At 47.5% G+C, this 26,667-nt stretch overlaps 1 protein-coding gene across 4 annotated transcripts in view; it reads left to right on the top strand.

Annotated features, from left to right (window-relative positions):
* Window positions 1–26,667, top strand: part of CAMK1D (calcium/calmodulin dependent protein kinase ID) — a 457,067-nt gene that overhangs the window by 396,840 nt on the left and 33,560 nt on the right. For all 4 annotated transcript variants that reach the window (XM_017529857.2, XM_017529858.2, XM_037739034.1 and 1 more), the window contains exons 4-6: window positions 34–172; window positions 8,185–8,311; window positions 24,774–24,849. In XM_017529857.2, coding sequence (XP_017385346.1) covers window positions 34–172; window positions 8,185–8,311; window positions 24,774–24,849 — 342 coding nt within the window. The remainder of the gene's footprint in view (window positions 1–33; window positions 173–8,184; window positions 8,312–24,773; window positions 24,850–26,667) is intronic.

Below are 26,667 nucleotides of genomic sequence, written 5' to 3'. Positions count from 1 at the left end.
CTCTCAAACTCCTAATGTGTTCTTTCTTGCCAGGGTGTCTGGTGGAGAGCTATTTGACCGGATAGTGGAGAAGGGGTTTTATACAGAGAAGGATGCCAGCACTCTGATACGCCAAGTCCTGGACGCTGTGTACTATCTCCACAGAATGGGCATCGTCCACAGAGACCTCAAGGTGAGGCCATCACTCAGCAGCATCCTGCAGCCGCTCTCTGCAGCCCACTGTGCACCTGTCCAAGAGGGCTGATGCCGGTGGGGGCACAGCCGCTCTGATGTAGCGTGCGTGTGACGGATGGTGGCACTTGTGTCCTTTCAGTTGTCAGGGCCTTTGGGATCCCGACCCAGAAGTATCTTGGAAGAAGATGAAGATTCACATGGCTGGCATCTGTTCATGAGCTTTTACACCCATTATGTAGCCAAAGGGTTGCAGGGAGGTGGGTTGTATGTTGCTTCAAGCCCTTCTAAGAGATCATTTTGCTCAAGACATGTATGCTGCAGAAACCCTTCTCCCGGTGCAGTTCTGCAGTACCTTTGCCAATTCCAGCTCCATTTCAGCACAACACACCTTATAAAAGACAGAGAGCAGTGGTCAGACACTGTGAGAGGAAAGCAAAGGGAAACAGAAGGTAAACATACAGAAGAGGGAGAAGAGAAATAGAAGGGAAAAAGACAGGTTAAAAGAGCCACGATGGCAGCCGCCTCCCAATACCCTGCAGGTTCCTTTCTTACAATTTCCTAATGAGGCTTTGGAAAGCCTTCACCCATTGGCACAGAAGGATCTGGGCCTTATATGGGCGTATCTGCCACTCCCTCCCAGGTCTATGTAGACACTGAAGGACAGATGTCAAACGTACAATACTGAAGGGTGGATATCACACACACGGTACCCGAGGTGGGTATCAGACATATCAACTTGAGAAACAGTAGAAAGCAGTGCAGTTGACCCAAAGCTGCAGTGTGGCTTCATTCTAGGATGTGGACAGATCCAGCCCCCAGAGCTTACTGCACCAGTCAAGACAAAATTCCACCCCAGCACGTGTAGCCACCACTCATTATAAGCACGAAGATCATATTCTCTTGAAGCTGTGCCGTACACAACTGTGGGAAATCAAAATCAATTTAGAGAACCAGTCATAAACATTTGTATAAACAGTTTCCACACCTGCTACTGGGTATCAAGGAATAAAGTGGTGTAGCTTTTTCTTTCATAAAGACTCACTGCTGGCTGGGCGCAGTGACTCATGCCTGTAATACCAGCATTTTGGGAGGCCCAGGCAGGTGGATCACGAGGTCAGGAGTTTAAGACCAGCCTGGCCAAGATAGTGAAACCCCGTCTGTACTAAAAATACCAAAATTAGCTGCCTGCAATCCCAGCTACCCAGGAGGCTGAGGCAGAATTGCTCAAACCCAGGAGGCAGAGGTTGCAGTGAGCTGAGATTACACCACTATACTCCAGCCTGGGCAACAGAGCCAGACTCTGTTTCAGAAAGAAAAAAAAAAGACTCACCACCATGATTTTTCTTCTTGTTGTCATGTTCCATTTACCCAGGCAGTGGTTCCTGAATGCTCACCCACATCAGAATTGTCTGGAGAGCTATGAAAATAGAAACCACTGCCCCTTCTCCAGCAGTCTGGCTCTGTAGGTCTCCAGTGTGGTCTGAGAGCTTGCCTTTCTAACAGGGCTACAGATGATGAGGATGCTAGTCTGGGATCTGCTCTTGGAAAACCATTGGGTGAGGATATTTGGGAATCTCAGGGGATCCCTTTCAGCTTTCATGCTCTGCAGAAAACACCTGTTCAGGACCTGGAGGTGCTTCAGAGGGCTAGGCAGGGGTAGCTCAGCCGACCTGGCACCTCTGTGCCAGGCCTCAGGGCCTTCTCTGCTCTCTTATGCCCCCACAAATGCCAACTCTGTGCTTCCGGAACACCACAGGCAGCTCTCTCTGAACACGTTAGCGTGGTGATGTGGTGTGATGGGCTAGTGTCTGACTTATTAGAAAAAGAATTTCTAAGCAGTTAAGCCATATCCAGGAGAGCAGTCTTTATGTCTGCCTTAGAAATGCTGATTGGCCGTATGGGAGGTACCGTTTTTCATTGGCGCATGTAATGCTTTTGGAGAACTGCTTGCAGCTTCCATCCTGGGGAACCTTAAGATCACCGGGCCTGTCATTATGTAAAGAACATTGCCATTTTAGGACCTTTTTGTGATCTCTTTTCAGAGGCACAGAGGAGTTTGATCTATGAGGAGGAAGTTGAAATTGGACTATTAAATTTGCATAGACAGCTAAGAAAGTTAAAATTAAAACAACTGAGCCCGAGCAATAGAGAGTATGATCGCGTTAATGTAAACTTAGTGCAACAATGGGATTACTGCCTCAGCCCTCCTGCGGTTACACCCCCTTCTCTCTGTAGAAAGCTGTTTGATCGCCTGTTGCCCCAGGAAGCTGCTGGAGACAATCAGTTGTTCTTTTTGCAAAATGAAGTGACTGAGACGGGAAGTGCCTGCTCCTGCCTCGGTGGATTAGGATGGGTTTCTCGGCCCCTCCACCATTGGCATTCTGCCCTGGGCACTATGGGATTTACAGCAGCATCCCTACCTCTGCCCATGGATACCAGTACCACGTCTAGAGTTGCAGCAGCTGCAAATGCCCCTAGGCATTGCCAGACATCCATCCCCTGGGGGGCAAAATTGCCGCTGGTTGAGAATCACTGAATTAGGAATGTGATGCTGGATAACAGGAATGTTACCAGAAGTGTGTTGATTACGATCTTTTTTTTTAGTTGATTTTTTTTTATTATTATACTTTAAGTTCTGGGATACATGTGCAGAACGTGCAGGTTTGTTACTTAGGTATACAGGTGCCATGGTGGTTTGCTGCACCCGTCAACCTGTCATCTACATTAGTATTTTTCCCGATGCTCTTCCCCACCCCCCAACAGGCCCCCAGTGTGTGATGTTCTCCTCCCTGTGTCCATGTGATCTCATTGTTCAACACCCACATATAAGTGAGAACATGTGGTGTTTGGTTTTCTGTTCCTGTGTTCGTTTGCTGAGAATGATGGTTTCCAGCTTCATCCATTCCCTGCAAAGGACACGAACTCATCCTTTTTTATGGCTGCATAATATTCCATGGTGTGTGCGTGCCACATTTTCTTTGTCCAGTCTATTAGTGTTGGGCCTTTGGGTTGGGTCCAAGTCTTTGCTATTGTGAACAGTGCTGCAGTAAACGTACGTGTGCATGTGTCTTTATAGATCTTTTTAGAGTTTATTATGTGGATTATTATAAAGGGTTGGGGTTGATATTCCAACTCAGGTATTGGTCACCAGTAGCATCTTGCAAAGATGCTATGATTATGCAGAAAACTTAATTTTTCCAGTGGGTCCCAGACCTCTTTGAACACCAGGAGGAATTGTGATGCAATGTAGGCCCCCCAACCCCATGGCCCTCCTGCTGGGGATTGGGGCCTCCCTGAGCCTGCCTCTCCCCCACCGTCTTCCCTCCTCCCCCACTCCCATCCCCCAGGAAAAGCCCTGCTGTCTTTACTAAGTTTTGGGCCAATTAAGAGTATTGATCTAAACTGTGAATGACCAGTTAATTTAACCCTCTTGGGCATAATTGGTCTTCAAAAGAGCATTTTATTGACCCAAATGAACCTTTTCTAGGAGGGATGTGTGGATGCGCTGGCCACCCCTTGCCTGGATTATGCCTTGTTTAGCAGCGTGAAATCACTTTCTCTCCACTCCTTACCACCTCTGCAGCTGCAGAAGTCCTGGGACAAGGAAGATAAAAAATCAGAAACAACTTTGTCCTCTCTCCTACTGTTTAGCAAAGGATAATCCCTAAACATCCAGAGAAAGCATGAACCGCACGGACTTGATGATTCGAGCATTCCCGCCCACTTTCTAAGTGTGATGATATTTTTATTTCAACTGATTGGCCACTTTACTCTCTTTTAAAACTCAGTGGGGCCAGGAGTGGTGGCTTATGCCTATAATCCCAAGACTTTGGGAGGCCGAGGTGGATGGATCTCCTGAGGTCAGGAGTACGAGACCAGCCTGGCCAACAGGGTGAAACCTTGTCTCTACTAAAAATGCAAAATTAGTCGGGTGTGGTGGCGCATGCCTATAATCCTAGCTACTCGGGAGGCTGAGGCAGGAGAATCGTTTGAACCCAGGAGGTGGAGGTTGCAGTGAGCCGAGATTGTGCCACTGCGCTCCAGCCTGGGTGACAGAGTGAGACTCCATCTCAAACAGCAACAACAAACTCATTGGAACCGTTGTTCAGCACACAGTTGATTTTCTTCTAGTCTCCTGCTTCATCTGCAGAATTAATGTCACAGTGACTATTAACCGCCATCCCTCAAGTGGCCTTGTCGTCTGGGGTGATGCCAGGTTCGTTGTCCTATACCAGGGAAATCAAGGTTGCAGACACACAGCGAATGAGGTTTGGAGCAGAGATTTAATAGGCAAAAGAAAGCAGAGCTCTCTCCTGCAGAGAGGGGTCCCGAGTGGGTTTGTAGTCTGTGGTGAAATGCAGGGGGGTTAGAGCTGAGCTTGTGGAGGTGGTGACTGATTTACATAGGGCATGAAAGATTGGGTGGACCAGGTATGCCATTTGCATAGAGCATGAAAAGCTGGCTGCCCCCATCCCAATCTTGTATTATGCCGATGGGTTCTTTGCCTGGCCAGCCCCATGGTGCCTGTTTCTGTACCATACATGTGGCTGAGAAAGAAAACGGAAGATGGAGCGGCCATGTTGAACATGCCTGGCCCCCAGGTGGCCCTTCTTGTTGGCACAGCTGCCAGCATTCACCCATGAAAGCTTCCAGCTTGCTTATTTATGTTTGCAGCTTGACTTTTCAGGCTGTTCTTTGTTAGGAAAAAAAATGTCTTGGGCTGCTTTTTGTTAGAAGGGAAGCCGGGCCGAGGATTCTTTTACCCTCACTATCCACTTAAATCATTTCTTTCTAGTTCCTGTATCACCCCAATCGCCTTGGCCTGCCTTCCGCAGGAGTCCTGTCAGCGGGGTTGGGTGGATGAAGAACTTGATCGGGTACCAGTGGTGGCGGGATTCTCTGACGTGGCCGACTCTTGCTAAGCCGGGGCCACTCAGGCCTAGCAAAGGCAGGATAGACAAGGCCAAGTTCAAGCCGAGGAGAGCAGGGGACTGACAGGAGCCTACCTCAAGTTCAGTCAAGGAGGGAGTCTTGGTTAGTTCTGAAAATTTCTTCACTATGATAGTGACATATCAGAATCCGCCTGTGGAGCTCTGAAATCCACAGCCCTTGTCCCCATCTCAGACCCATTGAAGGACGAGATGCCCGGTCAGTGAATACCCTCACAGGCGACTCTGCCACGCAACAGGCAGATAACCACTTTAAATATGTCTAGTCACACTGTGAACCCAGAGCATCTGAGGCAGGTCTCTGTCAATTTATGTTTTTAGTTTTGAGATGGAGTTTCTCTCTTTTGGCCAGGCTGGAGTGCAGTGGCGTGATCTCAGCTCACTGCAACCTGCACCTCCCAGGCTCAAGCGATTCTCCTGCCTCAGCCTCTTGAGTAGCTGGGATTACAGGCACCCACCACCACACCTGGGTAATTTTGTATATTTAATAGAGACAGGGTTTCACCATGTTGGCTAGGCTGGTCTCGAACTCCTAACCTCAGGTGATCCACCCACCTCAGCCACCCAAAGTTCTGGGATTACAGGTGTGAGCCACCGCGCCCAGCCAGGTCTCAGTCAATTTAAAGTTTATTTTGTCAAGGTTGAGGATGCCCCTGTGGCACAGCCTCAAGAGGTCCTGATGACAACGTGCCCAGCGCGGTCGGGCACAGCTTGGTTTTATATATTGTAGGGAGACATGAGACATCAATCAATACGTGTAAGGTGCGCATTGTCTTGGTCTGAGGGGGTGGGACAACTCAAAGCAGAGGCTTCAAGGTCTTAGGTAGATAAGAGACAAAGGGCCGCATGCTTTTCAATCTCTGATTAGCCCTTCACTGAATACACAATTTACAGGAATTGTCACTCGTGCCATAGTCTGGCTCAGTGAAACAATAGGGCAGAGGAAGCAATCTGGTACGCATTCATCTCCCATGAGCAGAGGGAGGACATCTAACTTTTTTTTTTTTTTTTTGAGACGGAGTTTCACTTGCATCAGCCAGGCTGGAGTGCAGTACTGCGATCTTGGCTCATTGCAGCCTCCGCCTCCTAGGTTCAATACATTCTCCTGCCTCAGCTTCCCGAGTAGTTGGAATTACAGGCATACACCACCATACCCAGCTAATTTTTGTACTTTTAGTAGAGATAGATTTTCACCATGTTGGCCAGGCTGGTCTCGAACTCTTGACCTCAGGTGATCCACCCGCCTCGATCTCCCAAAGTGCTAGGATTACAGACATGAGCCGCACCCAGCCAGACTTTGAGTTTTCTCTGTCCTTTGCCCACAAGAAATTTCCTTTCTGGTGAATCATGAGGGAGGATTGTGGCTTTTTGTTTGTCTTTGTAGCTATGCTATGTAGGAATAAGATGGAAGCAGGTTTGCGCAGTTCCCAGCTTGACTTTTCCCTCTGGCTTAGTAATTTTGGGGCCTTGAGATTTATTTTCCTTTCACACTCTACATAAGAATAGTTACTCAAGTCCGACCCAAAATTCACCACAAACCCCTGACAGAGAGAAGGTGGCTCTCTCTGGGGTTGGTGGGAGAGCCGCATGGGCAGTGCTGTGGGAAGATGCCTTTCGCAAGTCAGATTCTTCCTGCTGTGCTCCCTTTAATTTGGTATAAATGACAGAAACGATTCCTTATTCACTGGGTGAGGATTATCTGGAGGGTGGACATTCCTGGATAACAGCAGAGATGACAGTCCTTGACGTTGTCTCCCCCAGTGATAAATCGTCATCATGATGATGAATCCAGGAGTCATCAAGTACAGCAGCTCTATAAAAAAAAAAAAAAAAAAGCAGGCGCCTCTCTGTGCTCAGCGTGCAGCCAGCAGTGCAGGGACTAGCTCCAAGGCTGTAGCTTTCCAGCCTCCTAAGCCCCACCTGCTTCCTTGCTAGGGGCAATGAGATTCCCCAATTCTTCGTAAAACACTGGCTCCCCTGCCAACCCCTGGACCTCCTCTCTCAGCCCCTCCTGTGTGTTGCAGAACTGTAGTGAAGACAGGGACACGAGGGCCATAAGAAATGGAAGAAATTGCTGTGCATTCCTGCTGCCTGTGCACTGTTCAGAGTAGCAGACAAGAAATGAAATCAACCCACACTTCACAGAAAGGCCAACAGAAGTGTGGACCCCTTAAGGATACATGGCTGGAAAGTGCTGTGTCTTCCAATTCCAGATTCATTTATTCTGGGATGACATCCCTCCTCTTCCCTGGCAAGGGAGCAAGCAGGGGCTGGCTGGCCTTAGTGAAGGGCTCAGATGTAGCATATGTCCCAGAACTCCAGGGCACCAGGGGACGTTGCTGAGGGCAGAAACAGACCCTTGGATTCAAGAAAAATCACTCAAGAGAAGAGAAGCACCTGCAAGAGTTATTTCATTTCCAGGAGTCTCCTTCCTAACCCCAGACCTGAACCCACAAGTCTGCAAGACAGTCAGCTTTCTGGATTGCCTCAGAATATGGTGTGTTTTATTTGTTTTGTTTCTTGAGACGGAGTTTCACTCATGTTACCCAGGCTGGAGTGCAATGGCGTGATCTCAGCTCACCACAACCTCCGCCTCCTGGGTTCAAGCAATTCTCCTGCCTCAGTCTCCCAAGTAGCTGGGATTACAAGCATGCGCCACCAAGCCTGGCTAATTTTTGTATTTTTAGTAGAGACAGGGTTTCTCCATGTTGGTCAGGCTGGTCTCAAGCTCCCAACCTCAGGTGATCCACTTGCCTTGGCCTCCCAAAGTGCTGGGATTACAGGTGTGAACCACTGGGCGTGGCCTGGTGTGTTTTTTGAAGCAAACAACATATTAGTAAAGGAAAGGAACTGACATTGATTGGAGGCCTGTCTGTGCCAGACACTGTGCTGGGCTCTCTGCACCATTTCTGTTGGCCACTGCTTTAGTTGATGCATCTACTGTGTCCGAAGGTCAAAGACATCCTGACGTCATGAATAGGTTTTGCAGTTGAGTGAGTCTTCCACAATTATCCCAGCCTTACACATAGTTGGTAATGTTTCTTTCTTATTTTCTTTGTAGCCCGAAAATCTCTTGTACTACAGTCAAGATGAGGAGTCCAAAATAATGATCAGTGACTTTGGATTGTCAAAAATGGAGGGCAAAGGAGATGTGATGTCCACTGCCTGTGGAACTCCGGGCTATGTTGGTAAGGACAGTGCGTGTGCACGCGTGTGCCTGTGTGTGAGCACGTGTGTGCCTGTGAGTGTGTGATGTCCACTGCCTGTGGAACTCCAGGCTATGTTGGTAAGGATGGTGCATGTGCACACACGTGCCTGTGCATGTGTGGTGTCGTCACCACGTGTCAACTCAGTCATCTGAAGCATTTTAGCTTGACGTGTGATCACAGCTGCCTTCGCTTCCCTTGGGGGAAAGAATAAAAAGATTGAGGGACACTGGAATCAGTTATTCATAACGGGAAGTGATTTCGCCTGAAAACTTTTGCACAGCTGGGTAGAAATCCCATTTGATTTGGTTGTGGGCCTGACTGGAGGCTGGGAGTTAATTTGGATGAATCCCAGATTCCATTTCCAGAGATATTGCATGCATCTGTTTCTGAGTGATTGACAGTGACACACTGAGATAACAGTAAGGTGCAGACACAAGAAAACATTCCAAATATTGAGATAGAAACATTGATGGAGGAACCCGGTTCAGACCTTGACCAAGTCTCTCTCATCCATCAGTCAGCCCTGATCTGTACTGCGACGCGATGCCAGGCATTCATGTTTTTCCCGAAATCACAACCACTAGTTCTTTGTACTAAGCATCCAAAGTGCAGCCTTGGCTCACTGCAACCTCCGCCTCCTGGGTTCAAGCAATTCTTATGCCTCAGTCCCCCAAGTAGCTGGGATTATAGGTGTGCACCACCACGCCAGGCCTAATTTTGTATTTTTAGTAGAGACGGGTTTTCTCCATGTTTCAGGCTGGTCTCAAACTCCTGACCTCAGGTGATCCACCCACCGTGGCCTCCCAAAGTGCTGGGATTACAGGCATGAGCCTCTGCGTTCAGCTGCAGTTGGACTATTAAGTGTGTGCAGCCCTGCAGTTAGAGGAGTGACAGGAAGAAGGCGAAACGGGTGTTGGAACGAGTGCACCAGCCTGATGCCCACCCTGGGGCTGGCCCCAGCCACCCGCCTCCTTCCCCAGCTATGGATTCTCCCTGCGAGGCCCTTGGGACACCATTTTGAATCTTGAGCACAGAAACTGCAGCTTCATCCCTGCTGTAACGTTTTCCACTGGAACAGGGCAGAGCCCAGCTCTACTCGGCAGCTGTGAGGGAAGAGGGAGAGAGAGCTACCACTTCTGATTCAGGGACCACACCGTCCCCTGGGCCCAAGCCATGGGCAGAGGGTTGCTGTCTCTTCCCAGCCTAGCATGGTGTCTTTGTATTTAGAAAGAAATGTGTGAATGTAGATGAGGAAAAGCTTCCGTTCCCCCCAGGGCAATCTGTAAGCATATAGCTGAGTTCAGACTTCCGATAGGTGAAAGTGTTGGCTTCAATTTGTGAATCACCGTTTTATTATTATTATTATTATTATTATTATTATTTTCTGAGATGGAGTTTTGCTCTTGTTGCTCAGGCTGGAGTACAATGGTGTGATCTCGGCTCACTGCAACCTCTGCCTCCCAGGTTCAAGTGATTCTCCTGCCTCAGCCTCCTGAGTAGCTGGGATTACAGGCGTGTGCCACCACACCTGGCTAATTTTTGTATTTTTCATAGAGATGGGGTTTTGCCATGTTTGCCAAGCTGGTCTTGAACTCCTGACCTCAGTGATCCGCCCACCTTGGCCTCCCAAAGTGCTGGGATTACAGGCATGAGCCATTGTGCCCTATCTAAATGACTATTGAGAGCTGAATAGTTAATTCTGCCAACATGAAGCTATTGCTTCAATTTAAATGAGCTCTCTAATAACGAACAAACCAAAAACGGTGCTCTTTTTTGAAGTATCCCATTGCACAGGATGCCTTAGGAGAAGGCAGCAGAACTGTAAGCACTTTGAACTTCACCCTTTGTGGTGGCAGCCTGGATTGTACGCACCCTTTATAAGGACCGTGGCCTATGGAGGTGCCACATCACTTCACTGATAGCAAGAGACGCTGGGCATCCCATCCACATCACTGAGTTGTGGGCAGCTCATAGGGCTGGCTCTGCTAACACCAGTAGGTTCTCCAGTAGATTGTGGCAGATGAGCCATACAGATTCATGTGAGGCAGTGTATTTCAGGAGCAACATTACAATACAGGTATGAAGGCTGGGCACAGTGGCTCATGCCTGTAACCCCAGCATCTTGGGGAGGCCAGAGTGAGAGGAACACTTGAGCCCAGGAGTTCGAGACCAGCCTGGGCAACATAGTGAGACCACCATCTCTTTAAAAATAAATTATGCTGGGCACAATGGCTCACACCTGTAATCCCAGCAATTTGGGAGGCCAATGTGGGTGGATCATGAGGTCAGGAGTTCAAGACCAACCCAGGCAAAGTGGTGAAAGCCCATCTCTACTAAAAATACAAAAAAATCTAGCTGGGCATGGTGGTGGGCACCTGTAATCCCACCTACTCGGGAGGCTGAGGCAGAGAATTGCTTGAATCCAGGAGGCAGAGGTTGCAGTGAGCCAAGATCGCACCACTGCACTCCAGCCTGAGTGATGGAGCGAGACTCCGTCTCAAAAAAAAAAAAAAAATAGCTGGGTGGGGTGGCACATACCTCTAGTTCCAGCTATTCGGGAGGCTGAGGCAGGTGGATCGCTTGAGCCCAGGAGTTTGAGGTGACAGTGAACTATGAGCACACCACCGTACTCCAGCCTGGGCAACAGAGTGAAACCCCATCTCTAAAAAATACAGGAATGAGAGGGATCATCAAGGGTTGGAATGACCAGGGGAAAACTTCTGGAGGATGTAGATTTGAAGGAAGGGTAAGACTTAAGCAAAAGTAGAGAGTGGCAGGTGCAGAGCAGGCAGGGGAAGCAGAGGTCCGGAGCCACGGGCTGCTTCTTGGAGGACCTGGGAGAAGTGAATAGACTCCCGGGGCTTGGATAGAGGACTGGCACAATTGTACTTGGTGTTCACCAGATGGGCCATCTGGTAAAAAGTGGCTCCTCGGGATACCGTGTTGGCTCTCAGTCTGGTATTGACCAGTAACATTCCCCTTGGTGTTGGCAATGAGAGATAAAAGTCAGCTAAGGAAGCTGACTTTTTACTTTACGTAAGTAAAATTATGTATATTGAGTGCTCAGCTGCATTAATTAAAATATCTGAATCAGTAAACATCAGTAGTAAGTCACAGAAAACATCCATATCAATCACGTAATTGGTGAGACAGGAGATGATAAACTATTTGGTAGAGGACAGCCTGTTTTCTATCTTTATCTTTTCTTTTTTTAAGAGACAGGGTCTCACTCCGTCCCCCAGGCTGGAGTGCAATGGCGTGATCATAGCTCACTGCAGCCTGGACCCCACCGCCCCCTGATCTCAGGTGATCCTCTCACCTCAGCCTCTTGCAGAGCTGGGACTATAGGTGCACACCACCACACCTGGCTAATTTTTAAAACTTTTTTGTAGATACAGGGTCTGACTTTGTTGTTCAGGCTGGTCTCAAACCCCTGGGCTCAAGTGATCTTCCTGCCTCATCCTCCCAAAGTGCTGAGATTACAGAGGTTAGCCACTGTGGCTAGTTAAGAATGGTTTTTTTGTGTGTTTTGGTTTGTTTGTTTGTTTGTTTGTTTGAGACAGAGTCTTTGTCTGTTGCCAGGCACCAGGCTGGAGTGCAGTGGCACAATCTTGACTCACTGCAATCTCCGCCTCCCAGGTTCAAGCAATTCTCCTGCCTCAGCCTCCTGAGTAGCTGGGACTACAGGCACGCACCACCACGCCCAGCTTATTTTTGTATTTTTAGTAGAGACAGCGTTTCACCATGTTGGCCAGAATGATCTCAATCTCTTAACCTCGTGATCCGCCCGCTTCAGCCTCCCAAAGTTCTGGGATTACAGGCACCCACCACTGAGAATGTTTTTATTGAGCCTTGTTCAGTCACAGTTCATCACCTAGCAATATTTTGGGTGGAATGCACAGCCACAGCCACACCATTCCATTATGGATGTCACTCAGAAATATGAAGGAACATTTACAGCTGATCCATTGTTCTGTCTGGCAGCAGAAGTGCACACTGGTGCTTTAGTTGGGCTGTTATATTCCTGAGGCTGTCAGGGAAGGAATCGTTCATTTCCTTCTGGAACTTAGTTGCAGTGTTGCCTGCAAAGCCTCGATAGACGTCTTTGGTCTAGCTCGGCCTTAACTTGCCTAAAATAGTTTAAACATGTTTCGTCTTGTTCTTCTCTAAAAGGAGATAGAGAACAGTTGGTCAGCATTCTCAGTGTATTTTTTCACTGAGTTAGAGGATTGGTGTTAATTCAAGGATCACTGCACTTCTAGAAGTTGATGTGGGGCTTGGGATTATGATGAATTCTTGGAAACCAGAGGTTCCATGCAGCACAGTGTTGGGGTGAGGACCTCCATCCTCAAAGCTGCCCAGCTGCTAGGTGGTGGCAGTCACTGCACCAAGTGTCCTCCTCTGTATGCCATTGGTTGGATGTGAAGGAGGCCTGCACCTTTCACTTAAACTCGGGGATTCTCAGTTTCTTGTATGTAAAATAAATGGGCTGGGCTAAACATCTCCTGTGATTTCTTTCTGGCTTCAGCATTGTACATTTCTATAGACTTGTGAGTTAGTATCCTTCAAATGTGTAAATATCCACGTGTCGAGGATACTGGCCATGATCTTTCCCATCTTCATGCTAAACAGACAGGAAGAAGGATTCAGCCGATGGGCTCCCCAACTTCTGTCTTTGGAGTAACCTCGATTCTTTTCCTCTTTCCCCATAGTGCTTCTGTTCCTAGTTCTTTAATCTTCAGCCCTCAATGTGGTTGCTCCCCAACAGAGCTTGATTTTTATTTGTTTCTCACTTAAATACCATATTTTGGTCCATGACTATAAGCATTACATCATTGTTCTCACCCTCTTCGACTGTTAGTGTCGAAACAGGGTTTTATGTAACTGAGAAATTGTCATACAGGGCACAGAGGAGTAGGCGGAACATTCAGAGGAGAATTTTCTCTTTCTCAACAGCTCCTCGGCGACAGCCCACAGACAGCATTTGATCACGCCGTGGGCTGCAGCCAGGCCCCCTGTGTTGGAGGGGACAGGCCCCCCTAAGCTGGGAGACTTGTAGGACTTGCTCCTCTTCACGGACCTGACTCAGTGTACGTGGGCCGCGTAATCCCAGGCCGGCTTTGAGGACCCCCATCCCACACATACAGTCCCACAGAGTCACTCTGAACACAGTGTTTTTAAGGCACTTGTCTTCCTTCTGGAATTGCTTCTTTAAACACTTGACGTGGGTGGAGGTAACACTTTCTGACCTGGGACCGCTTTGTCATGATGGGAAAGAGGGGGATGGCGCATTGTGTAGCTCCGTTTTTTTCTTTGTAATTATTGAAAACCCAAAATCCTGGAATGACTCTAGGAGTCTTCCTAATCAGATTTCAGAAGAAAAGCCTGGCGTAAGTACAGAGTAGGCATCACGTGGTGGTCACACCCCAGGTAGGCTCCCTTGGGAGGCCCGAGAAGGGCCGCACAGCAGGGCCGTTTGTGGCCACATTGCTCTGAAATGCCTTCCTCCGCATGGTTGACTTCTTCCATCCCACAGAGTTCCAAGGCACTCCCACATTTCAGAAGCCCAGCTGCCGCCCGCTCCTCCCTCCCTGTTCCTTAGCCTCACTCCTCCGTGTTTGGCTTTGGGAGCATTTGAACAGCAGTCCTGGCCCAGATGAGAATGGTAATTACATACCACTATGGTGCTTTCATGGGGACTTCTCATGCCTGTGGTGAAATTCGAGGCTACTGGGAAAATCAGAGTAAGCTGCTCTTTGGCGATCCTTTCTTTTTTTTTTTTGGAGACGGAGTCTCATTGTGTTGCACAGGCTGGAGTGCAGTAGCACGATCTCAGCTCACTGCAGTCTTCGCCTCTCAGGTTCAAGTGATTCTCCTGCCTCAGCCTCCCAAGCAGCTGGGATTACAGGGGCATGCCACCATGACTGGCTAACTTTTATATTTTAGTAGAGACACGGTTTCACCGTGTTGGTCAGGCTGGTCTCGAACTCCTGACCTCAGGTGATCTGCTGGCCTCAGCCTCCCAAAGTGCTGGGATTACAGGCATGAGCCGCTGCACCCGGCCTTGATCACATTTTTAATATAATTATCCTTTTGCCATCGTGATCTATTACTAGAGGCAATACATTCTTCGTGAATGACAGCTCCAGTTGAGGGATAATAGAGACCAAAGGAGGAGGCTGTACCAACAGAAAAGATTGGAGCCATCCTGAGAGCCTTCTGCTCGTCTCCCATGGCTTTGGGCGGAAGACAAACAGTAGGGAATGATCCTGGGTTTCAACCTGATTTTTACTTACCAAAAATCAGGATTGCAATACTAGAATCCTGGGTGAGGCAACAGCTGTTTATTAAGATGCTCATAGTAAAGTCCCTCATTCTCTGATTTTTTTCTTTTTTCATACCCCTGCTGCTGCAAATTCCGCTACTGACAGGAAGGCAACCCGACCAGCCGCATTCAGTATCACCTCCTTGTCTTGATGTCATTCTTACCAAGTCCAAATTATCCCCTGAAATGTGTGTCTCAGATTCTAACAACACAGAAGCTTAATTTTATTTTTGCTCATCTTTAAGTTCTGTTTAGCATCTCTGAAAAGGCCACTTCTGTGTAGAAATGTCAGCTTTCTCTCTCGCTGTTTGAAAGAAATCTCGGCCAGGCACGGTGGCTCATGCCTGTAATCCCAGCATTTTGGGAGGCTGGGGTGGGCAGATCACGAGGTCAGGAGATCAAGACCATCCTGGCCAACATGGTAAAACCCAGTCTCTACTAAAAATAAAAATTAAAAAAAATTAGCCAGACCTGGTGGCATGTGCCTGTAGTCCCAGTTACTCAGGAGGCCGAGGCAGGAGAATGACTTGAACTTGGGAGGCTGAGGCAGGAGAATTACTTGAACCCAGGAGGTGGAGGCTGAAGTGAGCCAAGATTATGCCATTGCATTCCAGCCTGGGCTACAGATCGAGACTCCATCTCAAAAAAANAAAAAAAAAAAAAAAAAAGAAAGAAAGAAAGAAAAGAAAAAAGAAATCTCACCTCTTCTCTGCTATGCAGCATCACAAACTCTTAGAAACTCAGTTCAGTTTGATTCAGTAGCCAGCGTTCCCTCTTCCGCTGGCAGGGAAGCATTGCTTCCCCCCGCTTCTTGGTGGGAGTCCCTCAAAGACAGGAAGTCCGGCTGTGACCTGAGCATCTAGGCCTGGACACAGATGTCTGATGGCCTTGTTTACGCTGAGGGGCTGTGTGTGGCTCTTGCACGTGGAGCTCCAGTTCTTCTTCTTGCAGGTGTAACTCTAGGACAGAGTGGCAGGTGCCTCTCAAGATGGGAAACTGAGGCACAGGGAAGCTAATGAATCCCCTAGTTTACCCTGGCACAGAGCCCAGCCTAGATTCCTGCTATCTGATTTCATGCTGGAGCTGATAACAGACTTGTATTTAGAGTAAATTCAGTATTTTCAGTTTGGTTTTTGGTTTGTTCTTTCTTTCCTTTTCTTTTCCTTTCTTTCTTCCTTCCTTCCTTTCTTCCTTCCTTCCTTCTTTTCTTTTCTTTTCTTTTCTTTCCTTCCTTCCTCCCTCCCTCCCTCCCTCCCTCTTTCTTTCCTTCTCTTTCTTTCTTTCTTTCTTTCTTTCTTTCTTTCTTTCTTTCTTTCTTTATTTCTCTTCCTTCCTTCCTTCCTTTCTTTCTTTCCTTCCTTCTCTCTCTCTCTCTCTTTCTTTCTTTCTCTTTCTCTCTTTCTTTTTTTGAGACAGTCTCGCTCTGTCACCCACACTAGAGTGAAATGGAGCAATCTTGGTTCACTGCAACCTCTGCCTCCTCAGTCCAAGCGATTCTCCCGGCTCACCCTCCCGAGTAGCTCGTGTGTGCCACCACGCCCGGCTACTTTTTATACTTTTAGTAGAGATGGGGTTTCATCATGTTGGCCAGGCTGATCTGGAACTCCTGACCTCGTGATCTGCCCATCTCGGCCTCCCAAAATGCTGGGATTGCAGGTGTGAGCCAGCGTGTCCGGCTTGGTTCTGGACTGCTGGCTTTTATCTTCTTGCATTGAGAACTGCCCCTGGCCCCCCAGGCTGCTCCCTCCTGATGTGTCACCATCACGCCCACTGGAGGGGTCATGTGTGAAAGACAGAGAGGAGAGGTCACACAGACATCCATGGAGATGGACAAGCGCCCTGAACGTGGGCTTCCTAGCAGGGTGAGGTCTTCACAGTTTCCTCTGCCCTCTTAGCAGAAACTGCTTCTCAGCATGTCCTCAGGGCTCAGGCAAGGGAAAATTCTTTTCTGTTTCATGAGAGCATGAAGATTGATTACTGCAGGCCCCACACCCACAAGACAGCTCCTGTCTTAGTTTTCAGTTCCACTTGGTTACGCCTTTTTCTTTTCTCTTCTTTGGTAAGGAAAATTGGCAGTTTTATTGTTTTAAAAACAAGATGAAAGGTTTCTGAAAATTTTTTTTTCAAGTCTGTGGAGTCCTTCCCTTTGCCAGGAATACTTGCTCTAAATCAATATAAAGTGGCTCGGCTTATAGAAAGTGTTGCCTGCAAAGTGGAATTTTCCATAAGTAGGCTGGTGGTGAGTCTCAAAGCAGTAAATCCAGTTATTTTAAATTCTCAACCTAGTGTTGTGTAAAGAGCATGAGTTAAGCGTGGGCTGTGAGAAGGACCACACTCGTCCACAGAGGTCACTGATGGCTCCTGGGACACTCTAGTGATGCTATGTGGTTTACATGGAGCTTAACTTTTATTTTCTGGTGTAAACTTAATAAGCCAGTGGGGTATTGTTGTGTCAGGAATAGCAAAGAAAGCTGAGTTAATAGCACCGTGATCTGAGCAGGAGGAGTTCTGAGAGATCACGGAACAAAGTCTTTCTTTCTGTTCTTTGCCCCTGAGTCTGTATTTAGAGTTAATTCAGTATTTAAGTTTAGTTTTTGATTTTTTTTTTTTTTTGAGATGGAGTCTCGCTTGGTGGCCCAGGCTGGAGTGCAGTGGCACAGTCACAGCTCACTACAACCTCCGCCTTCTCAGTCCAAGCGATTCTCCAGCCTTAGCCTCCCGAGTAGCTGGGACTGCAGGTGTGAGCCACTACACCCAGCCCCGATTTTTGTATTTTTAGTAGAGATGGGGTTGCATCATTTTGGCCAGGCTGATCTGGAACTTGTGACCTCAAGTGCTCTGCCCACCTCAGCCTCCCATAGCGCTGGGATAGCAAGTGTGAGCCACTGCGCCCGGCCTGGTTCTGGACCATTGGCTTTTACCTTCTGGCATCGAGGACTGCCCCTGTGCCCAGGCTGCCCCCTCTTGAAGTGCCACCATCCTCTGCCCACTGGAGCAGTCAGTCCCAAACTTCCTTGGAGAAAAGGTCTTTTTTTTTTTTTTTTTTTTTTTTTGAGGTGGAGTTTCACTCTTGTTGCTCAGGCTGGAGTGCAATGGCGCAATCTCGGCTCATGCAACCTCCACCTCCCAGGTTCAAGCTGTTCTCCTGTCTCAGCCTCCCAAGTAGCTGGGACTACAGGCACCCACCACGACATCTGACTAATGTTGGTATTTTTAATAGACACGGAGTTTCACCATGTTGGTCAGGCTGGTCTTGAACTCCTGACCTCAAGTGATTCACCCACCTCAGCCTCCAAAATTGCTGGGATTACAGGTGTGAGGTACCTCGCCTGGAAAAGAAAAGGTCTTAAAGGGAGGGTAACATAACGTGAGTGACAAACACAGTCACACGCTGAGAATTAGGGTGAACTCTGCCTCTTTTCTCCTCAAAGTTCCTGTCCGAAATCACGTGTCCATGAAGGGTGTTTGGCAGCCGCCTCTGCTTTTACCTGACACAGGTACTCGCCAGCTGGCAGTTGCCCAAATTCATTTGTCCCCCACTCTATCCTGTTATTTGTTCTTGTACCTACTCACCGAAAATATTTCAGGCAGCAAAGTTGATTTGTAGCCCAGTCGTGTGGAATTTGGAAGATATTTCTCTGTAGAAATGATGGTGTGTGACAACAAGGTTGCATTCGGTTGAATCACCAAGTGCTGATCCATCAGGACCTGCAGAGACGAGAGCTATGCCCTGCCCTCAAGCAGCGTTCAGTCTGCTGTTTGACAGTGGGATTCGTGCGGCAGTAAAGGGGTATTTGAGGTGCAGTGGGAGCCACAGGAGGCCAGTGTGTTACAGGATTTTGGTGCATGGACCTGGGAACCCAGTTGTTGTGCGCAGTGCGAGTCTACTGAGGGCAGCTGCCCCACCCTAACCCCATTCTCTGCAGCTCCAAAACGCTGGCTTTGGGCAAGCCTAAGGGGCAACCTGAAGGCTGGACCTGCTGCCTGGCTTGCATATGTCTCTTTCAGTATCTCCAGGTAGGTGGGTTTCCCGACAGCCACTGACAGAGCCCCCAGGGACTCTCCCTTGTCACTTGAAAGGATGTCCTTTCTGTCGTGGCTGGGGCAGGAGGCTAGGTCCTTCCTTTCCTGCCCTGTCTGGGGGCTGGGCACATTCTTACGCAAGCCATGGAGACTTTCAGTGACAGCGTATCTTTGTCAGTAGCTCCAGATAAGGAAGAACTCAGACCGTCCCTCTTGCAGTAGGCATGGGAGCAGTGGGGGTCATCGTCAGGTCCTCCCATCATGCTTCAATTTGCATTCCAGCGTGGGCCACAGAGCGAGATTCCTTCTCACAGAAATCGTGTTCTCTTCTCATCGCTGCCTGTAATTGGAAGAGAATATGATTTCTCCTTGTCTAGGAAGCTCTTGGGTATCGCCCGGCAGCACTGGCCAGGAGGTGGAACTGTGGCTGCATAGCTCAGAGCCCTCATCACTTTCCGGGGCTCTGGCGGGACTGTGCTCAGCACCTCCTTGTTCTGGAAGCTCATTGGTCTTCGGCAGGTTTGTAAGTTGGACGCTGTGATCTTTTGGAATTACAGAAGAGTTCTGGCCATGTGGTGTCAGACAGGTAACATAACACCAGGAGGTTTGGCTGGTTTGAGTGAGAAGTAGACTCGCCCAGGGCTATGTGCTTCACCACAGCTGAGACAGGAGAATGGGTGGGTCTGGAGCTTTGCCAGATGGGCCAGGTGAATTCAGCTGGTTGGTGAAACAGTACAGCCCACTGCCAATTACAGGAGGTGAGCAGGAGAGACAAGATCCCTGTGGATTTCCACAGTTTGGCCTCGTTTGGCCACCCTATCAGAGTGCCACGAGGGTTTTGAATATTGACTGAGACTGTATCTTTTCCATGAATTTCTGTGGGATAAAAAGTAGCGATTTGAAGTGGTCTTGGTGGGCTTTTTAAAACAATGTTTCAAAGGACCCTTGATTCCAGCAATCACAAATCAAATTAGAATTTAGGCTATGGTGTGTGTACCATTAGCAGTTTAAAAAATATTTCACGTTGGTGGGAATATTATTTCCAAATCGGTTTGCTTTGTCTTGTTTGCTTGGTGACATGGCACTTCTGTCTTCACCCCCGGGTTTATTTCCAGGTGCAATTAAGAAGGTCACCAGAAGATAAACAGTTTACCCATCTCTAATTGGTTAAAAAATATTTGTGTTTTGTCGATCTATGTAACACAGATAAGACACAACACCAAAAAGAGCAAGAAACGTACATTCTTGTTCAAATTCTTGACACAAATATGTAAATTTCCATCCCCAATATTGTCATCCTGATATTTACTTGTTAATAATTTAGAACTTCCCACATAACAACCATGCTGTTATCCAAAGCTGAAATCGTTTTTATTTATTTATTTATTTATTTGAGAGACAGGGTCTCACTCTGTTGCCCATCATGCAATGGCACAATCACAGGTCACTGCAGCCTCCAACTCTGGGGTCAAGTGATCCTTCTACCTTAGCCTCCCAAAGTGCTGGATTATAGGCATGAGCCACTGCGTATGGCCCAGGAATCTTTTCTTAACCATATGCTTGATGTTATAAACTTTACCATTTAAGCAGAGTCTCATGTTTTAAAAATTATTTAAGTGTAGTTAGTCTGTGGCTTCAAGAATCTAAACATCTCGGCCGGGCGCAGTGGCTCATGCCTGTAATCCTAGCACTTTGGGAGGCCAAGGTGGGCAGATCACCTGAGGTCAGGAGTTCAAGACCAGCCTGGCCAACATGACGAAACCCCATCTCTACTAAAAATACAAAAAGTAGTCAGGCATAGTGGTGGGTGCCTGTAATCCCAACTACTTGGGAGGCTGAGGCAGGAGAATTGCTGGAACCTAGTTGGCGGAGGTTGCAGTGAGCCAAGATCATGCCATTTGCGTTCCAGCATGGGCAACAGAGCATGATTCCTTCTCAAAGGAAAAAAAAATCTAAACATCTCAAATAACACCCAAGCATAAAAATTAGCCCCTTGCTTTTCCAGTCTGTATATGCCTTGCACAACAGCCCAGTGTGTCGGCAGATTTGCCAGATTGAGGGTGAAATGTGTCATGTGCAGGTGTCCCTCGATGTGTCGATGTCTAGAAAAAAAAAAAAGTCTTTATTCCTTCGTTTTCTGAACAATGGTTGGTGGCCAGTAAGTTCCTCATTCTAACAGATGATGACAAAGGGGAGGAGGTTGTTCTCTTAAAGAATTCTCCTTCCCTCCCACCATCCACAATGCTGGACAGCTGCGAGCAGAAAGCGCTCATGAGAACACAGAGTATCCGCGCTTCCTGGGCAGGAAGCCTGCTCTGCGGTGGCTGTGGCCACGTAGTCCTGCCATCTTCCTTGGCTAGGGCATCGGCCAGGTCTTTGCTCAGAAGCTGTGGAAGCAGCTGTTGGAGGCAGCACGGCTTCCTCCTCTGTGCTCCTTCCTCGTGTATCTGTTGCTGTTGGGCGTCTCTCTTCCCCCCCTGCATTTGTTTCCAAGTGCATCATGATCACCAGAAGACAGATAGTTTACCCATCTCTGATTGGTTCAGAAATATTTGTATTTTGTTGGTCTGTGTGACACAGATAAGACACAACACCAAAAAGAGCAAGAAATGTCCATTCTTTTTCAAATTCTTGACACAAATACATAAATTTCCATCCCCAATATTGTCATTTACTTGTTAATAATTTAGAACTTTTCCCCCGTAACAACCATGCTGTTATCCAAAGCAGAAATCTTTTATTTTATTTTTATTTATTTATTTTAGAGGCAGGGACTCACTCTGTTATCCAGGCTGGAGTGCAGTGGTGCAGTTATAGCTCACTGTGGCCGCCACCTCTGGGCACTTAGCACGGGACAGGAGGTTGTGCTCTCAAGCTTGTCCTGAGCTCCCAGCGCCTCTGTGCCATTGGACATCTGGTTCTGTAGAGTGACCAGGTCAGCCTGCTGTGCCATCTTGCTGAAGAGCTTTGCAGATTCCTATGATCTGGAATCCAGGGCCTCTACCCGCTAGCTTGGCACTCCCCTCCTGACACATGCTTTCGGCTCTGCAGAGGGGAAGCTGGTCAGGTGTTGCTGTAGGAGTCTTCTCTGCCTCATGGACACTTTCCATCAGGCCACAAGGCTGGCCCTGGAGGGTCCTTGGAGATGCCGGTGCTTCTCATGCCATCTGTGCTCGCCTGGCCACTTGGACCAGAGTTCTAGCTCAGGAAGAGCAAGCCTCCTAAATCAGAAGGGCATTAACTGTGGTCAGTGGCTCCCTTCTGTCAGTTCTCCTAATACAAGAGTCTAAGATACGTGCTCTTAGCGGTCACAGCGGACAACTCATTGCCCTGTCATCCAAGGGCAGGCCCTCCCTGGCTTTGTAGTTCTGTCTCTCATTTTCTTGCCTCATTGAGGATCAACATAGCAAAGAAATGATATGCAGATTTATTTATTTGGCTCTTGTTTTAAAAAAATAAAAATTACAAGCATGGTGGCTCACACCTGTAATCTCAGCACTTTGGGAGGCCAGGGTAGGCGGATCACGAGGTCAAGAGAGCAAGACCATCCTGGCTAACATGGTGAAACCTGGTCTCTACTAAATACAAAAATCAGCTGGCTGTGGTGGTGTGTGCCTGTAGTCCCATCCACTCAGGAGGCTGAGGCAGGAGAATCTCTTGAACCCAGGAAGCAGAGGTTGCAGTGAGCAGAGATTGTGCCACTGCACTCCATCCTTGGTGACAAAATGAGACTCTGTCTCAAATTAATTAATTAAAATAAAATAAAAATCTGATAGGAAGTGTGGGGGAGTTGGAGACCAAAGCCACTTGTGGGGATTATCTGTGGAGTGCGCCCCTCACTGCCACAAGCGGAGACACTTAGCAGTGGTTTGTATACCTTCCTGTTCTTGCTCCAATATGTATATTGTCAACAGGATGAAATAAATTTTTCTGCAAAAGAACTTTCATTTCTCTGCAAAAGAACTTTCCTTTCCAACCAGTGGGCCACATGCAGCCCAGCACAGCTTTGAATGACACCCAACACTAATTCGTAAATTTTCTTAAAACATTATGAAATTTTTTTGTTGTTGTTGCAATTTTTGATATTTAACTCATCAGCTATTATTAGTGTCAGTGTCTTTTATGTGTGGCCCAAGACAACATCTTCCAGTGTGGCCTGGGGAAACCAAAAGATGGGACAGCCATGTAAACCTAGACTGGTGATGCCCTCACCTTAGCAGACAGTACGTTTGCGTGAAAGGAGCTGGAACAAGGATCAGGTTGACCTGGTTTCAACTCTCAGCTCTTTCCTCTCTAGCTGTGTGATGTGGGACAAGTTACTTAACTTCTCTGAGGCTCATTTTTCTCAGGTGCACATAATGATAGTTGTCAGAGTTCAAAGGATTGCAGCAGAAAACGTTTACAAATGACTCACCCAGGACCCACTTGATGGCAGACGCTTAATATAAGTTAGGTCTCTTCTGAAGGGAAGTTTGAGTGGATGCCACATTTCCACTGGGCCAAGTTACCTGACCTCTCACCTCCGTGTCCTCCCTTGTAATTTTGGAATAATAGTGATCATTCTTCTAGCACTTCTCCTCAAGGATTGTTGGGGTGAGTGACCACATCACAAAAGAAGACCTAACTCAGCATCCAACAACTGCCTTCTCAGCTCTAGCTATTTTTATTTTCTCTATCCTTAAAAATTTTCTGGAAAGTCTGTGCTAAAGACACTGCCATTAGATGTGTTTGTGGGCAAAGGAGATCTTACTCAGATTCACTGCCTCGTTTTGTATTTATCTACGCCTTGCACTAACATATACTGAGTGCCGGCTATGTCAGATGCTGCTGGTCACCAGGCTGAGTGGGTAGCCAATGCTGGGTGATGGCCATGGGCCAGGAGTTAGGTTGAGTATAAACAAGCCCCAAGGCCAGGAACAGGGAGTCAGGATCAGCATAGAACAAGCCCTAAGGCCAGGAACAGGGAGTCAGGATCAGTATAGAACAAGCCCCAAGGCCAGGAACAGGGAGTCAGGATCAGTACAGAACAAGCCCCAAGGCCAGGAACAGGGAGTCAGGATCAGTATAGAACAAGCCCCAAGGCCAGGAACAGGGAGTCGGGATTAGTACAGAGCAAGCCCAAGCCCCTGTCGAGGATGACTCTTGATGAAGAGTGCTTTAGAACCAAGAATGCAAGGTTGAATTCCAGCTTTTTTGTTTCACAAATGAGATGAGAAAATGAAATGAATACGCTGACACCCTGCCCAAACCTTAGAGAAGGAATTAGGAGCAGGCCGGAAGCAGGATTTTCAGAGGGTAGGCCTTATCTCTGAGCTCCACTGTACCATCAGCTCAAGGAAGGCCCAGGGAGGGGCTTCACCTTTTCGACCCCACAGTGCCTAGTAAGGCCCTATACAGAGGCCAGAAATGCTGCCTTGAGGTGACGTCACAGACTCCAGACCCCCAAATGAGTATTTCTTTTTATATCAGCCCGACCTGAGTTACTCTTAGTACAGCACTGCCATAAAATAGCTATGTGTTATGTGTTGGCTGACTGACTGAGTTTCATCGGTAGTCCCCCCCCCCGCCACACACATACCCCTTAATTATTTATTTACATTCTTTAGATACTGTAGAGTCTTCATGTTTTTTCCTAATTAAAAATGCCTATTGAGAGCAGTGACTCATACCTGTAACCCCAGCATTTTGGGAGGCTGATGTGGGAGGTTTAATTGAGGCCAGGAGTTCAAGACCAGGCTGGGTAATATTACGAGACTTCATCTCTTAAAAAACAAAAGAAAAGAAAAATTAGCCAGGCATGGTGGCATGCACCTGTGGTTCCAACTACTTAGGAGGCTGAGGTGAGAGATTTGCTTATGCCCAGGAGGTCAAGACTGCAGTGAGCCCTGATTATGCCATTGCACCCCAGCCCAGGCAACAAAGCAAGACCCTGTCTTCCTTTAAAAAAGCCAACGAATAAAGTGGGTCATGTCTCTCTACTCAGTTTTTATACTCACTGAAAGTTCAGGCGTCATCAAATAGCAAACCCCAAAACTGTCTTCAGTCTGAGGCATGTAAATTGTCAGGCTGTGTCTTTTCTTTGTCTTTCTGCAGCTCCTGAAGTCCTCGCTCAGAAACCTTACAGCAAAGCCGTCGACTGCTGGTCCATTGGGGTGATTGCCTATATCTTGTAAGTACTGCCTGCTGCCTTGGCTTTCTCCTCTACTGGCCATTTTTTGATTGTTTGATGAAATATACATGAAACAAAATGTACCACTTTTAAGGGTGCAGTTGAAGGGTTCAGTTCAGGGCCAAGTTTGAGGCTTCAGTTCACTGGCATTGAGTCCATTCACAGCGTTTTACAACTACCATTGCTATTCACTTCTAGAACTTTTCTGTCACTCCACACTGAAACTGTATCCCTTAAATAAAAACTCATTTTTGGCCAGGCATGGTGGCTCACACCTGTAATCCCAGCACTTTGGGAGGCTGAGGAGGGCAGATCACGATGTCAAGAGTTTGAGACCAGCCTGTCTCTACTAATAATACAAAAATTAGCCAAGTGTGGTGGTGCATGTCTATAATCCCAGCTACTCGGAAGACTGAGGCAGGAGAATCACATGAACCAGGGAGGCAGAGGTTGCAGTGAACCACGATCACACCACTGCACTCCAGCCTGGACAACAGGAGCAAAACTCCATCTCAGAAACAGCAACAAAACCCTCCTTTTCCCTTCTCCCCTATCCCCTGAGAACCTCTGTACTACTTACTGTCTCTATGAACTTGACTCTTCTGGGGACCTCATATAAGTGGAATCACACAGTATCTGTTCTTTTATTTCAGGCTTATTTCACTTAGCAAAACCTTCAAGGCCCATCTGTGGTGTAGCATGGGTCAGAATTTCCTTCCGTTTTAAAGCTGAGCAATACTCCGTCGTGTGGATAGACCATGTTTGTTTATCTTCTTGGTCCATTGATAGACATATGGGTTGTTTCCACGTTTTGGTATCATGAAGAAGGCTTCTGTGAACACGGGTGTAGAAATATCCCTGCTTTGAGTCCCTGCTTTCACTTCTTTGGGGCTTGTGTCTAGAAGTGGACTTGCTGGGCCATGTGACAGTTCTACACTTAACTTCTGAGGAGCCACCGTACGGTTTTCCGCAGCAGCAGCACCTCCAGTTTACATCCCCAGCAGCAAACACGAGTATTCCAGTTTCTCCACATGTACACCAACACTTGTCATTTTTATTTTTTTTGACAATAGCCTCCCAATGGGTATGAAGTGGTGTCTCATTGGGCTTCAATTTGCATTTTTCTAATAGCTAATTAAGCCTCTTTTCATGCACCACTTTGGCTTTTTGGTGGATACAAACCCCTATTAGTACATCTCCCAAAGAAATCATAATGAAAAAAATGTAGTGAAAATCTAAATTTCACCTTTGGAGTTCTCATTTCTTCTCAGCTGCTTTATCTCCATAACCCAGGAAACACAATTCTAGGACATGGGCTTGTTACAGTTACTTCAGGATCGTCAGTTCTGTTTCTTGTTTGTTTTATTTGTTTTGCTTAAGTCTAATGTTATTTTTAAATTACGGTTTCTTTTTGAAGTTATACTTTCAAATGCTTATGATGGAACATACTTTTAGGGTAGGTTTAGGTCAACTTGTTCTGCAGTTGCTAGGCAATGAATTTCCCCATTTCATCATCCCCAAGGAGGGAACATTTCCTTGCAGAAAGAGCCCCCTGCACACCATGAAAGACTGCAGGGGCTGGTGATTGGAGAACATTCTGGCAGTGTGAGGCATCCTCCTCCTCTCCTCCAGGAATGCTGGAAACATCCCCCCTCCCCCGCATTGGCTTTGCTGCATTCTCTGAGAAGCAAATGGCCCTTCTCCAGCATTCAGCTGGGCCGTGTTTGTAGTTCAGTGTGGATTTAGGTGACAGCACCTGTACGTTCTTGCCATTATCACAGGAGAATTTCATCCATTGCAATATACTTGGCCTAAAGA

Source organism: Cebus imitator, unplaced genomic scaffold, assembly GCF_001604975.1.
Source record: "Cebus imitator isolate Cc_AM_T3 unplaced genomic scaffold, Cebus_imitator-1.0 Scaffold61, whole genome shotgun sequence".
In the NCBI taxonomy this organism is placed as follows: Eukaryota; Metazoa; Chordata; class Mammalia; order Primates; family Cebidae; genus Cebus; species Cebus imitator.
This window is presented reverse-complemented; position numbering and strand designations above follow the sequence as displayed.